The 15,335-nt window shown below is 40.3% G+C and overlaps 1 protein-coding gene across 1 annotated transcript in view; it reads right to left on the bottom strand.

The window, feature by feature from the left end:
- The window catches only part of rad51d (RAD51 paralog D), a 50,697-nt gene that overhangs the window by 19,018 nt on the left and 16,344 nt on the right, over positions 1-15,335 (bottom strand). The window contains exon 3 of the mRNA XM_079248055.1: positions 6,652-6,770. Coding sequence (XP_079104181.1) covers positions 6,652-6,770 — 119 coding nt within the window. The remainder of the gene's footprint in view (positions 1-6,651; positions 6,771-15,335) is intronic.

Below are 15,335 nucleotides of genomic sequence, written 5' to 3'. Positions count from 1 at the left end.
ATATTCAGTATATCAGCTGTGTGATGGAAATGAATCTTGTAGGAGACAGAGATGACAATAAATGTAAGTCAATCTCAGGCGTAGGAGACATAATGTAAGTGATTTGATGTTTGGGAATATGCTGATGTGTGCGCACTTGATGGGCACTTGGGTGGAGGGTGTGTCACTTAGGATGTGTATGCTTAGGCTACAAATAGTTGCACTCACCTGATCGAGGCGTTTTCTCTTGGAGGATGTAGGGGTGGGGTGACCTCGGGAGTAAACGATTTGTTGACCACAAATGATGTCATTTATGCATCTTGTTCTCTGCATGTTGTTTAGTTCATTGCATAAGCCGATTTGTTCCGCAATCACACTGAAAATAAACAACCTAAAGAAGTTGCAACTGTGTTTAGCCTGCGGCGGCTGACGGAAATGGTGCCGTTGGACAGTTAGCCGTAACATCAGGGAAACCTGGACTTGTATTTAAGGACAAATTATCAACTGATAAAAGCCTGACTGGGAGATTTAAGGATGTCATGTCGACTGATTTCTGAAAACTGAAATATAAAATCCTGTTTTTTCTTTTCATAACGTTAAACAAATATGATGTTAAATTATGACAATCCCTCCATCCATTTTCTTAACCTCTTAATCTGATTAATGGTTGCGGGAAGGTGGAGTCTACTTCAGCAATCCCTGGGTGAGACGTAGGTACACCCTGGACAGGTCGCCAGTCCAACGTGGGGACACACAGAGAGAAAAACTACCAGTTTATGATAATCTAAAGGGTTAATTCCACTGCTGTTTCCAGAGAACTAGATTTTTCATGATACTTAGCTCATTTCTAGGTTCATAGCAGGACAAACTGCATCAAAATGACCAAAGCTGGATTTGTTTGAAATCGCAGTGGTGTAGTCCGGGGTATACGCGGGTATACAGAGTATGTTCACCTGTTCTTCAGTCAGCATTGAGTATGACCACTACTAATAAACCTCCCTGTAATGCTGCCGTTACAAACGTCCCCATGAATGCACAACAACCAGCAGCTCAGCTAATGTTACCACACTGGTACCATTACCCAGCAGCGTAGTTAACTTTAGTCTGAACATAGACATAATAAAGATATTTATATGTCCAGCAACCGGACGCTCGCTTTTTTAAAAAAAATAAAATAAAAAAGGGCAAAAAATTGAGAGTAAACCCACTTCTTGATGCACCACTACACCATTAACCGGGCATCCTCGAACTGACCAGTGACTAAGGGAATGTCCTGCCCAGTAAGCTCCAACACCCCCGTTAACATCCAGTTTATGGGGTGCAACACCTACCTGTACATTTAGAACAGGTGTTTTCACTAACAGGCTCGTTTACCTGGAAAATAAACTCTGCTCATTAAATTCAGCTGGTTTGGTGACTGGTCGGAACAGCTGCTGGACCAGACTTTTACTTTCTGGACCAGGACTTGCCACCTCTGCCAAACATTAAGACAACTAGAAGAGGCGTAAAAGCAAATAATGGATCCACCAAACGGCATTCACATGGACAAAAGACATCTCTTCTGAAAACACAAAACTGCAGCTTTCATCAGACTCCAACCAAGATTCAACGAACAAGAAGCAAATTCTGCTTCATCATCACGACTTCCGTCTTACCTCCAATATTACCATCCAGTGGGATAAAACTCTCTTAGGAGCCATTTAAAAAAACAAAACAAAAAACTGTTTCTTGTCTGGAAACATGGAGTTGATTGAACAACAGTTGATTGAATGATGAGACACCTTAAAGTGGAACTATTCTGTGCATTTCAGGCTAATTTATTTTTATTTCTGAGACCAGAAGGGCTGGGATTGATGGAGTTATTGTCACAAATGGCTTTATTTACTTCAGACCGACCCTCTCCGTAGGCTGTCAGATCAGCCTGCGGGCAAAACGAGTGGATTGAGACTCTTCCGCATTAAGCCCCGCCTCCCACCACTGCACTACATCGGGAGCGCGCACCGCACCTGCTTTCACCGTCATTGTAACATCTCATAAACAGAAGGATTAGACTGATACGAACTCAATAAAAAAACAAAATACAATGTCAACACATAGCATACAGCCCTACATGTTGGAACCTGAATCAGAGCCTGAAAACGAAGTGGAGAACAGCAACCCACAGCAACGAATGCAGCAGGATGTCTCTCTTTGGTAAACTCACCAGCCATCGTTGGAAATAACTTTATCCCACGTTTTCCACCCGCCTGATGTATTTGTACATGCCCTTGTTAACCAGTAGAAGGTAACCAATCACCGAACCTTATCCCCCGGGACGTCACACGGATTTCCAAGTAGAAAAAACTCTTTTTCATCGCCATGGAAACCGAACGGAGAGCGTGCTGGAACTCAAACTCAAACATGCGTTTAGGTGATAAAAAACAGTGTCGTTCACGTCTGATCAGGATTCAACACTGTAACACTGTAGAAAGCTCGAAAACTCCAAATACCAGAATAGTCCCCCTTTAATCACTGTGTCACAAATACTTCCCTCCTTACAGGAAGGAAGCTTTTTCCAGTGAGTAAAATGTGTTTCATTCATGCAAACAGCTCAACACCAGCATACTACTTCACTTTTTGCAGCAACTGAAAAGGAGAAGAAAGATAGACCACCGAACACGGGAGGCAAAACAACGCGCGTCACTGGGACAGGACAAGGTAACGAGCATGCTCAGAACGACCCGAATTAACTTAGAGCGGATTTAATGTTTACATGACATAGAAATTAAATAGTTCGGAATTAAAATGCGAATAAACCAGACACTTACATTGGAATTAAGTTTAATTCCAAATAGAAATTTGCTTTTGGAATTAAGTGTTTACATGGTTGTTTTTCATCAGTTTAAAGTGGAATTAACTTTTATTAGGAATTAAAGAGGAATTAAATGTCATCCCACGTAAATGCACAGAGTGAAATCTTATGTGCATTTCTGGAGATGCTGCTGCCCAGCAGCGTCCTGAGGCTGAGAAACAGAACTATACAACTTTTACATCTGGATGACGTTTTGCTTCATCGTATAGTATTGAACTGGCTGTTTTGAACACGCGACGTCGCTGATTCAGCAACGAAACACAAAAAAAGGAAGAGACAAAACAAGAAGTATCGTGAGATAGTCTGTAGCTGGCTGGTAGGTCAGGTAGGATGCAAGATGGATGCAGAATTAGCCGTCGATGGGGGGCATGTGACGGGAAAATGGTAAAAGTTCTGCAGTGTGTCTTTAAGAGGAAGATCTATAAGGGTGGGGGGGAAGCAGAAGAAAATGATCTCCTCAGTGAAATCTGGATAGGAACTATCCACGGACTTCCAGGTTCACTGATGTTTAGGTTGTTAAGGTGACATCAGAGAAGGTCTCCATGGCAACATGGAATTTTTTTAATTTATTTTTTTATTCCAAATCTATGCAGAATAATTTGAAATACTGTTTTTATTGCTTCAGGTTTTGTTAAATAAAACCCAGATTATTATAGGAGTTTTTATCCTTTATGGTGATATTTACTGGCATCGACGTGGATTTGGCTGGAAGGGAAAAACAAAACAACAAGAAGAGCAGTGTGGAAACAAGTCTTCAGTGGTTTTTAACCAGTTCACAAAGTATGGAGTTTTTAAAAAAAAAAAATTTTTTTGTAAAGTTGTTCAATTATTAAAATACTCCCATCATATAAAACTGGATAACTTGCCTGAATATATTCCCAAATCTGTGAATAGAATGGTGTCTTCTCCACACTGGGGATGTAGATCCTGCAGAGTTCAGCTCGTTCAGTTTCTCACCAGTAGAGAGCAGCCAAGACATGCACAAAATCTCACAGGACTGACTCACATGATTTAGTTTTATATCACTGATACAAAGCTCTAACTCATTTATAAAAAAAAAAAACAACACTTAAAAAGCCACAGAGACAGAAAACACCTGTGGTTACCAATCATGCTAAAACAGTAGGCATGGCAGTGGAAAAGGTCCCATCTTTTAAATCATGGCAACGTTTCAGAGATTTTCCAGACGACGTCCTGGCTGCCGGAGAATTCCCTCCTCCAACTGGAAGATGTGTGTTCAGACGTCTCCATCATGCAACGCCAGCTCGCATTGCTGTACAAGCCCTTCATGTGATGCTGCGTCTGCTGTCATACAACGCCAGCCTGCTCTTTTCCAAGTCATTAAATTTTGATTTTGTGATGAAAATGCTTTAGAAGCGCTGTCAGCTGTGTTGGTTTTCTCTGGCTGCGGCAGTGGTCAATCTGGGGGCAGAGTTAATGCCGCTGATATATCAGAAGCCACTTTAGCCTGCATGTACGAGCCAAATGGAATAACAGGCGGAGAAGTTAGTCGCTGCTGCCAAAATGTTTCCACAGTGCAGGAACGCAGCACACACTGCTGCATTTCCAGCCACACACACCACACAGAAGATGCACGTCGTGCAGAGTGGTCGCAAAAATCATCGATTGTTAAATAAAGACTTTGGTAAATGTGATAAATGCAGGTTTCTAAACATTTTATTTCCTGTAAAAGTCTCCATAGGACGACAAAGACAACAATAAAATACATTTTGAGATAAATAAATAAATCAATATCTGTATTAATTGATTTAATAACAACGTAATTATATATCCTGATATTTCTAAAGCTCATATCAGTTTCATGGTATTTAACTAGATTTTATTCACAAAGAAAGCAATGCTGGCTTTAACCTGGTATTTAGATGCAAGCCTCATAGAGTAGGGCTTTTCGACCGAGCTGGTTCCAGTACTGGTTTTGAACCAGAGCCAGACTGAACACTGGTTCTGTGGTTTTCGACCGCCTAAGCACCGGCTTCTGGCTCTCAAAACCAGTTCCATCCTGGCAGCAAGTCTTTGCTGGGCCAGAGTAGAGAACCGCTTCACTGGGGGAAGCCGGGGGGCGGGGTTACCTGGCGCTGAAACATGGACCAACATCTACATACAAGTGGAGAATGGACGCTAAAAACAAGCAGAACTGGTCCGAGGAGAAGACCCGGTGTTTCCTTGCTCTGAGGTCGAACGGTGAAAATTGGATGAAGCAAGTCGGACAAAGCCGGCGGTCTGCAAAGGGAGATGTCTGCCGCTGGCTATGAGCGGAGCGTCGACCAGCTGGTCAACAAACAGATTTCAGGGACCAGAAGAGGGAGCTGGGACGCAGCAGCGATGGGCGGCCAAAAAGGACCCCATCCTTTGAACTTATTAATCTGTTTGTGGATGACCGGCCGGCGAATCAAACCAACGGCGCCCTGAACTCTGCCATGGTTGACTCAATCCCTGAGCCTATGGCGGATGATACCGACATCAATACGGAATCTGGTTAAGTGTCGCCGTTTTACCGGGTTACACATATGCGGCAGAGGGATATCCTGCAGACTTAGATGTTGGGTGAATCGAGTTTGACCCGTTTAAAACTGATGTAAAGGTACATTATTTTCATTGTGGAGCTCACAGGGCACGCCATGAACCGAAAAGGATAAAAAAAATGAAATAGTGTAGCCTGTATTAACAATATGAAGTTGTTCTTGTCAAAATATCTTGAATAAAATAATTTCCTATGGCACACAAGTTGTTCTTAAACACTGTACTCGACCACCTTCCTGAAGTCTCCGATGTTTCTACTTTGGGACTTTATTCATTTGATTGTGAAAATGCTGCATAAATAAGATATTGTCCACTCTTTGCAAAATGCACACACACAACAATTAATTCCATGAGCACAAATCAGAAGTATTTATTCATCAAATATTATTTTAGAGCCAGCAGACATGTTTGATGAACAAGCTTCCTGAAAGCAGGTGTTTCTAAATGACGGGAAGTGACCGCCTCGTCCGACATGTCCTGGAAAGTCGGCGCATTCGGTGCAAACTTAAAGCCATCCACAACGTCCAACACAGCAGATTAATGTCATCTGGCAGGGCTTGTAAAGCCCAAATGTTCTTTGACTTTCACAAGAGGAAAAATACAGTTTCTGACTTTTAGGCTGACAGCTTTAATCTGGTGGGACTGAGACCCGTAGGTTTCTGAAGAGCTGAACTGAAGCTCGGTGGGCGGTTCCTACCATTGCCATCTTGGCAGGGGCAAGCGTTTTGTCTCGCTTGGAAAATAAAAATATGGGCAAAGAGGTGGAGCTGAGAGGGGGGCTGTGAGCGTCGAGATAACGGGAGCTAACCAGCTAACAGAGCGAAGCGAGCTAAAGTTAAGTCATGTTGTAAAACTGCCTAAAAACCGTGGTTGTTCTACGTTCTTCTGACTTGAAGCGGGAGATCGGGTACCTGTCAATCAAAAGGCCCCTGAATATGCTGAACTTTGAGATTAAATTACTTTTAAACGGGCGAGTTAGAAAAAAATTCACTCCCCCCACAATTGTCATGAAGGTAAACCTGAACTATTAAACTTAAAATGGAATTTTGTACCAGGCTGTAAACATGTTTATTTCTGCTGAGAAGTTGAAATAAACATGTGGAAGAAGGGGGAACTGCAGTTTTAACCACCGGAGGCTGCCGCTTGGTTTTTCTTCAGGAGTGCATGATATTTGAGATGAACTTTCCTTGAAGCTCTGTGGCACTGAGCCCACTTTCAAATCCCCCAGTCCCTGAAAGACAAAGCAGCATCGGCTGCTGCGTGTGCACAACCGCCGTTACCTGGGGTTTCCGGTGGAGAGGATGGCTGTGGAGCTCAATAGTTCCTCGTAAAGATCAGCGCCTGACACAGGAAATGCTGTGTGTTGGGCCAGCAGTACTCGGCGGATGGCAAACAGAGCCTGAAACAGAGAAATTACAACAGCGTTAGGCTCAAACAACTGCTGCGGAAATGAGCTCCAACACATGGACTCATCCAACTCAGCCAGGAATGTGGAATTAAGCCATTTTCCCCTGCAAGTGAGGCTCCATGATTATCGCAAAGAAAAACTGTGAGAATTTTCAAACCTTGTCTGAAAGGATTTTACGGACAAACGTCTCTGTTTAGGAAGATTATTTATATTTAAATTTACATTAGTGCTTGGTTTGTTTTGAAACATCATCTAACAAAATCCAGTACAGCCTACTTAACATTAACAACATATCAGGTGTTGATGCTTAAACATTTTACTATCCCATTAAAAGGTCTGGACTGCAGACCAGTTCTCCTGTTCCACTGTGCTTCTGCGATGGATTCAGGATGTGGTTCAGCATGGTCCTGCACAAAATAATAATCATGATTATTTTGATCAATATTGTAATAACGATTATTAATCACAATCATTCATTGTGTCTGGCATTATTGTGTGTATTTCTGCACTTATGGCTTTATAGACATGTACTTTTATTGCAGCACTACATATATATACATAAACCATTAAGATGGGATGAGTGAGCTTTATGCATACTGTGTTGTTTTATGGAGTCAGAATGTCATATTGGCTCTCCATGGTGCTCTCTTCAGGTGGTTCTTCGTAAAACGATGTATGTTTTGGGTCAAGTCAGGAAGCTAGTTATCCATTGAGATGCTGTGCTGGAAATATACAGCTTTCTCTTCATTGTGACATCTTTACTTAATAAACTGTGACAGTTTCACGGCTGGAAAAGTCTGTTCCTGCTGAATCTGAAGGTGATCATCATTATTTCAGGACGGCGGTGAAACAGGTCTGATTGAACATTAGTGTTGAACCACCATAGTTCAAAGGGCTGAGCGAGGAGAGAGCGACAGTAACTGCTTCCTGGAGAGACAGCTAGATGATGACCATGTTATCTGGGACAGTGTTATGTTAACAGTGATGTCTTACTTCACATGAAACACACACACACACACACATTACTGCTCTTTCCTACTGTTAATAAGAAACACAAACAGAAAAAACAAGATCTGTGTATATTTCAAAGTTGCACTTGCTGTGAAAATCTCTTGAAAATTGGAGCTCTTAGAACAATAAAAACAAAGCTAAGTTAGTTTTACTGTATGCTGAGACAGCAGCAGCTCGGGGTGGGGGGGCTTTGTGCTGTCTGTCTGCAGACGTAAATTAATGCCCAATGAGGAGCTCATCCTTAGATCAGTTCCGATCCGCATTTCAAGGTTTGTGGTGGCGATGACTTTTATTCTGTGATTGATTTGAACAGGTTAAGTAACTATGGTATCACAACACAGAAGAGTCTTCCCTTTTAAACCTTTATTTTACCAGGGAAGTCCCAGTGAGATTACAAAATCTCTTTTACAAGGGAGTCCTGGCCAGGACAGCACCAGTGCAATTTCCATTACAGCCAATAACAAGACAGCCATTAAAAATGAAAAAATAAATGATACAAAAACGTATAAAATATCAATCTAAAAGAATAGAGAAGACTGTTAGCTGGACAAGAAATTACAGACAGACAGACTCATTGTAATCAGTCAACCAGCCCCTATTTACACTCGGTGCTATTTATAATTTGCATCATATACAAACAAACATTCATGTGTACAAAACATCCAGACGTATCCACAAGGGACGGGCCAATTTATTATTAAATCGAGGCATTACACTGTCGATTCAATTCAAATTAAAGATCAACAATGATTATTTGTCATCATAATTAAATAGCAGAATCGCAGCGGTAGATGGACGGGCTGGTGTCGGCACCAGATCTGCTCGGGACCGGCGCCTGCCGATGACGTCGTGGTATATGATTGGCTGGATGTTGTGTTCTTTCAGATAGCTAGGATTATAGTTTTTTTTTTTTTTTGTAGGATACATGGACAACATTCATAAAGAAATCCATCAGTACTACGGCCCTATACTTTCCGCGACCACGGAATCGCAGATGGAATCGAGGAATTGACCAATTAAAACAGAATATTTTTTTTAACGCGGAACATCACGGAAGTTGACTTAATTTGACTGCAAAACTGTTATGATGTGGAGAAGGAAGGTTTGTCCAGAGAAAGCTGCGTGGAGGCAAAGAAATCTGGTGGCACAACAAGCTGCTTCCACTGACGGAGCCCTCCCCCCTCTCTCTCTCTCTCTCTCTCCTCCCCTCCCTCTTTAAAACAATGTAAGCATGGCGAAGCAGCTGCTCGCTACTCTGGCTTCGTCAGTGAAAAAACTGCGGATCTCAACAATAATTCCTCGGTACAGAGCTGAGCAGTTCCAGAACAACTTATGGTTCAGGTGAACTGATGTTTTGCACATTCTGTCAACACTCCGTTGACTTGAAAAGTAAAAATACACGCAGTGACATCGTGTCCAAAAGCCACACGAAGAACAAGGAAAAGTACAATGCAATAACAATACAATAAGATAACTGAATATAGGTTTTCTGAAAAAAGAAAAGAAAAGATAAAGATTAATAGATTATGCATCAGAATAAAAAAACTAAACAAAAACAACTCATCCCATGTTGGAATCTGGCTAACTTGCACATACAATAAGAATAAAAGGCATTACTTTCTGAACATGTAAATAAAAGCATTAAAATAAAATTTATAATCAAATAAAAATCATCTGAACAGCCAAACAATTGATAATATTATTGTTAATAATCACAGTAATAATTAACATCAATAAATAAAACACATTTAGTATTACATTAATGTTTTCATCTTCTTTTATCACAGGATTTAAAAACCAAAACTTTCTGGTGGATGTTGTCTCCATGGACAGATGCAACTGCTCAACAGTTTCTCAAACCACACAACTCCACATCTTACTGCTTGTTTTTTAAGCACTTTAATGTACTGTATTGAGGACATGTCTTGTCTGTCACCTCAATAAATTTAAAGTACATTTTCATTTAATTTGTGTAAATTATAGTCATTTAAATAAAAAAAACAAGGTTTTTGGAAGTAAAATGGGAGTAAAAAGTTTAAAAAAAAAAAAAAAAAAAAAAAGAAAGAAAGAAAAGGGGGATTCCCAAAAAATATAATGGGGAAAAAATGGAATTCCCAAAAATTAAAATGGAAAAACAGAATTTAGAAAAAAATTAAATGGAATTTGGGAAAAAATAAAATGGATTTTACAGTACCGATCGAACGGGACTTACCACAGCCTGATGATCACTTCTACAACCGAGAGCAGAAAGACCGTATTTTGGAAGGAGTCAAAAAAATTACACAATAATAAATTTCAATGTGACTTCATGTTAACGTTAGCTATTCCTGTTTAGTTCATAACTGCAACAATTATACATAATTTAACCACGTATTATACATAAATCCCAAAGTAACGTTTTGCTTGCTGCATTACATTTAGAAGTGTATCACTGCGAAGGCGAGCGCCACTTGGTGGTGGTGAAATGTATTGACAAGTCGCCATGATCATAACATTGATACATCTTCAGATTTAAAAGGGCTTGATTGGTTTAGGGAAACATGTTTAGTTTGCCAAAGGAAATGTAAATATCTATTGATAAATCCGACACAACGAGCATCTTATTAGACTCTAATGGAGCGCCACATGTTGCATCATCGGCAGGCGAATGGCCTCGAGCAGATCCGGTACCTCCACCAGAAGTGTCCGGCGGTGAATAGTTAACATCAGACGGTAGGAAGTTAGCAGCTGGCTTTGCAGCTACCAGGTACTGAGCGTGATATTTATTAATCAGTCTGGCGTTCGGAAACATTTTGGTTACTATGGACGTGAGAACAGACGAGACCAACTTCATGTGGAAGCTGTTTAAAGCCAAAATGAAATCTTATAGTAAAACTCCAAACATGTGACAGCAGCTCCGTTCCAGCCCAGTTAGAGGAGCTTGTTGTTCCTAACTACTGCCATGTTTCCTCCATGTTATCTGCTGAGTTAGAAGCTGTCATGACAAAATGACTCCCATCTCCCACGTGTCAAAGACGGTGATGTAGCTCATCCTAAAAATCACTTGTTCTTTATTCTGACGTTTCAATGAAAACCTGTCCATAGGTTTTGGAGTTATTTTTCCAACAGACACACAAACAAATGCCACTGAAAACATAACGGGGGAGGTAATTAAATTCATTGTTAGAACAGTGGACGGGCTGCATTTTCTTTTTATTTCTCATACGAGCTCAAAAATGACAACCATCTGGATTTATGACAACCCATCAGGGGTTTTCTCCGGGACAGGACTGATTTAATCTGATCACAACTGCATCCATAATTACTTTAACTCAGCACATGTATTTCCCAAACAGATGCATGCGAAAACACAAATTCTCTCTCTAAGTATAAACAGAAACAGGAAGACATGACACGGAGCCTGTTTTCCGCTGATTATAATGGATGTAATGTGATGTTGCAGATCCACAACAGAGTCTGCATCCATCTGTGCAGAAACTGAAGCACATCCATCTCCCACCACAACAGAACTTGTTAGTGGACCGCGTTCGCTGTGCAGATGTATCTGCAGACTCTGCAGAGTTTTTGCCCTGTTTCTGTAGGACCAGTTAGAGTCTCCAGTCTTCACATCGCTACCCACCAGCACAGCAGTGGATAAATAAAAAGCTGGACACCAAATTACACACTTCGTGGTTTCTCATTAATTAGGCAGCGAAAGCCGAAACGCCTCGGCCCACACACACTGCAAGATCCAACATGGAGACGGCAGAGGAGTCGTTACCTGACCGGCTTTCACTCACACTAATCAATCAGCCTCCAAACATACCTAGTTTTTTTTTTTATTACGCAATTTAATAAAGAAAAAAAACCTCTGAGAAAACCAAAGATCCATTTTCATGTATTGGAATCGTAATAATTCAGAAAAGCGATTTTGCTGCTGCTGTTTAATGTTAAAATAATAATGTGAGCGTCCTCCAAGCCTCCCTTCCCGTGGAGTCATTTGCTTCCCAGCGCTGAGACAGATGCTATCGTCATACACTGGAACAGAAGGAGATTAAAGTGTTTTTCTGGACCTATATAATACCTGGAGCTTTCACAGTTCTGCAGAATTCATCTCTGGCTTGCCAACAACTCATCTACTTCATGATTTTAAAGCCTGACATTGAGCCATTTCTTTGTTTCCTGAACAACCTTGAGCTCTGCTGCAGATTCATATCTAATGAACACGTTTTCAATGCTGCACAGTTCAAACAGATAAACAAAAACATGGGAACATGGATTAATAATACGACACTTCTGATTGACAGGTGGAAGGAGCATAATTTCCCTAAAGGTAGCGAATCGTAAACATTTAGGGCGAAAGATGTGAAATATACGTGTATTGGTGTATAAATTAGTAAATTCAAAACTTCTGTGAATGTGTTTTTTTACCTTGTTATATTCTAACATTATGTATGTTCTATTGGGCTGCTCTTGTCCAGCAGGTGGATGATGAAGCGGGTCAGGAAGACGTTGGGATTGAACCCAGTCTGGCTGAGTTTATGGACCGGTTGCTTTACCTGCTGGATGCGGCATCTAAAGGTCTGATGCCTCCACTGTTGGTAAAAACCCAGACAGAAACAGCCGGTAAACTTTCATGCGTCTACCTCCAGACAGAGGTCAGGAGGAGGATGTGATTCCTCCCGGGTGAAGCTGTTGCTAGCTTCAGGGTTAGCTCCCTTTGCTTTATCCAGCAGTGGTGAATCTGGCCGGGTACCGAACTTCGGTTCTTTTATGGCACCGACTGAAATGCTTTGATTCCACCAAGCATCAAAGCATGACTTGCCTTTTGGTGCCAGGTTTCAGTGTCTTAATCACAAAAACCAGATCTGATCATGCTGCTGGTGATCAGCTGTAACATAAGCTGCTGCAGGTCACTGCAAACTACGTTCTTGGCCTGAATGGATGAATATTCTCAAAGGTTCTAATAATTTAAAAGCTGAGGAACGGTTCTGCAGTGCTTTGGTGAAGGTTCGGCTCATTAACAATTGGTTTGGAACTAAAATCCAAATCCCCCTCTGCCTTCTTGGTACTAATAAACTTCAAGAATCACTTAGCAGTGTGTTCATTTTATTTACTCGCTGGCAGGGAGTTGTATCAGCCAAGCAAAACTACAGATGCAGATATGATAAGCATTTCTAAATGTCGAGATGGACGTGATTTCAAAGGCTAGACCGACATCATCCTGAAGGTGAGGATATACAGTCCATGCATACAAAACACATCCTCAGAGCAAGCAGGAGCCTCACAATATGAGATGTAAAACCAAACCACAGACCCACCATTATACAAATCAAAATGATCAAATTCACATTAGGCTAAACAGGAACAGAAACTCCTGGTAGGACATGATGTTTGTACCACACATGTAAAAGCAGTGGAGTAACACGGCAGCAGGTGTGTTGCTGATGAGTCCAAATCACGTCTAATTTCTTTGCAGGCCCATTCCTCAGGGTTTATTTCAGGCTTTTATCAGTTTAAGTCCAAATCTGCTGTTTTGTGCGAGGATGTTTTACCAAACAGGGCTCGAAATATATTTTGGATTAAAAGTGAACTTTGTGCACATGGCCAAAAAAACCTAACATGCACCAAAAATAACCATCTTAATTTGTGAAACATTAGCTTCAAATTTCATTTTATAAAATTTGATAAAATAAAAATTTTATAAAATCTAATAACATGCACTTTTTTGGTTGAGTTTCTTAAATCTGGTTGGTTTTTCAATTAGTTCTTGGCAACGATTAACATTTCTAATCATGATTAATTACGTTGTAAACAAAATTCCTTGATCATTCAAAACTGGATAATTGCAACAGAAGAGTTGGGTAAACTAAAATCCTGGTTTGATTCAAATAAATTATCCCTACATGTAAGTAAAACTAAATTTATGATAATTGGGAATCACAAAAAGGACAAAGGTATTGATTGAGAAATTGATCAAGTAAAAATTGAAAGAGTGTCTGCAAATATTTTCTTAGGAGTGGTCCTTGATGACAAACTGAGTTGGAAACCTCACATTGATTACCTGTGTGGAAAAAAAGCCAGAAGTGTTGGGATTCTAGCAAAATGTAGATATATCCTAAATTCCAAAACATTACTTATCTTGTACAATGCTCTACTATTACCATATTTCAATTATTGTGTGGAAGTCTGGGGGACAATATTTAAGACTACTTTGCAAAGACTAGTTATTCTAGTCATAAGGGTTATCAATCATGCAGGTTATGTGGATCATACAAATAATTTGTTTTTGAAAGTACGTTGCCTCAAATTCTGTGACTTGGTTCAGTTTAGAATAACTCCATTTATGTTCAAAGTTCAAAATAAAAAGATGACATGTAATATAAAAAAAGATGTTTAAAGACGGAGTTGCTGTGAACAATCTGAGAGGTAAAGTTATGTTACAGAAACCATATGCCCTGAAAAGCATATGCCCTGTTTTCATTTATGGAGTAACTTCATTGAATGTTCGAAGTGATGATTTAAAATTATGTAATTATATTATTCACTTTAAAAATCTACAAGAAATTGTTCTTGGATAAATATGAAAAAGAAGAAAATTCATAATTTATTTTGCTGCTTTAAATTTTGCTTTCTGACTGATGACTTTCAGGATGTAAACTGTGTATATAGCCATGTAACTGTAATTTAAAGGCTGTACATAAGGAGTAGTATTTAAATAAGCCTTGGGCTTTGTTCTGCTCCTCCTCAAACAAGGTTTAATGTTACACAAATATGCATCCTTGTTTTGTATTGTATATGTGTTTGAGATAAATAAATTTGAAAAAAATAATGGATAAATAGAAAACTATTGAAACTAATGAAAAAGTGCATTGTGGGTTCAGTGCACAGCATTGCGATAAACACAACCAACATACACACACACACACACACACACACACACACACACACACACACACACACACACACACACACACACACACACTCACACACATGTGGGATCTGGACAGGAGAAACAGCTCCTGGTCGGACGTGGAAGAATCTGGTTCTGGTAGAAATGTGATCCACCCAGACCACTAGGATCTGATGCAGCGCCGCGTTTTCTTGCCTCCGGTGGAAAGGGAAACATTCTTAAAAGCTCTGATTCATTTGAGAAGTGTAGCCCGAACGCAGTAATGTTTTCCCCTCCAACTGAACCGACAAAGTCTGACTGGGAAAGAAATATCCCGAAGTGAATGCACCCTTAGAGAGACCAGTCTTTACCAGGAGTTTTTGTGTTATTTTCACAACATTTAGGTCATTTCTGGAAAATTTTGGAAATGCATCGTGACTTCACAGCTGAATGCAGCTGTCACATGATGTTAAACTATCAGACCTGTCAAGTCCACAGTGCTTCCCTGTTACAGCGGCAGAGTTTATGATTCAGCAGCGCTTGCTGACATTTACCTCCTGTTAACCAAACCTGTGTGGAGCTAACAGACATAAAACTGAAGAGTTAAAACAGACTAATGAATATTAGTGCGGTTTATTCCATCCATCGTTCCACAATAGCCTGATTGATCGGAT

Source organism: Telmatherina bonti (assembly GCF_933228915.1).
Source record: "Telmatherina bonti genome assembly, chromosome: 10".
Classification (NCBI taxonomy): domain Eukaryota; kingdom Metazoa; phylum Chordata; class Actinopteri; order Atheriniformes; family Telmatherinidae; genus Telmatherina; species Telmatherina bonti.
The sequence above is the reverse complement of the archived record's forward strand: the minus strand, read 5'-3'. Positions and strand labels throughout refer to the sequence as shown.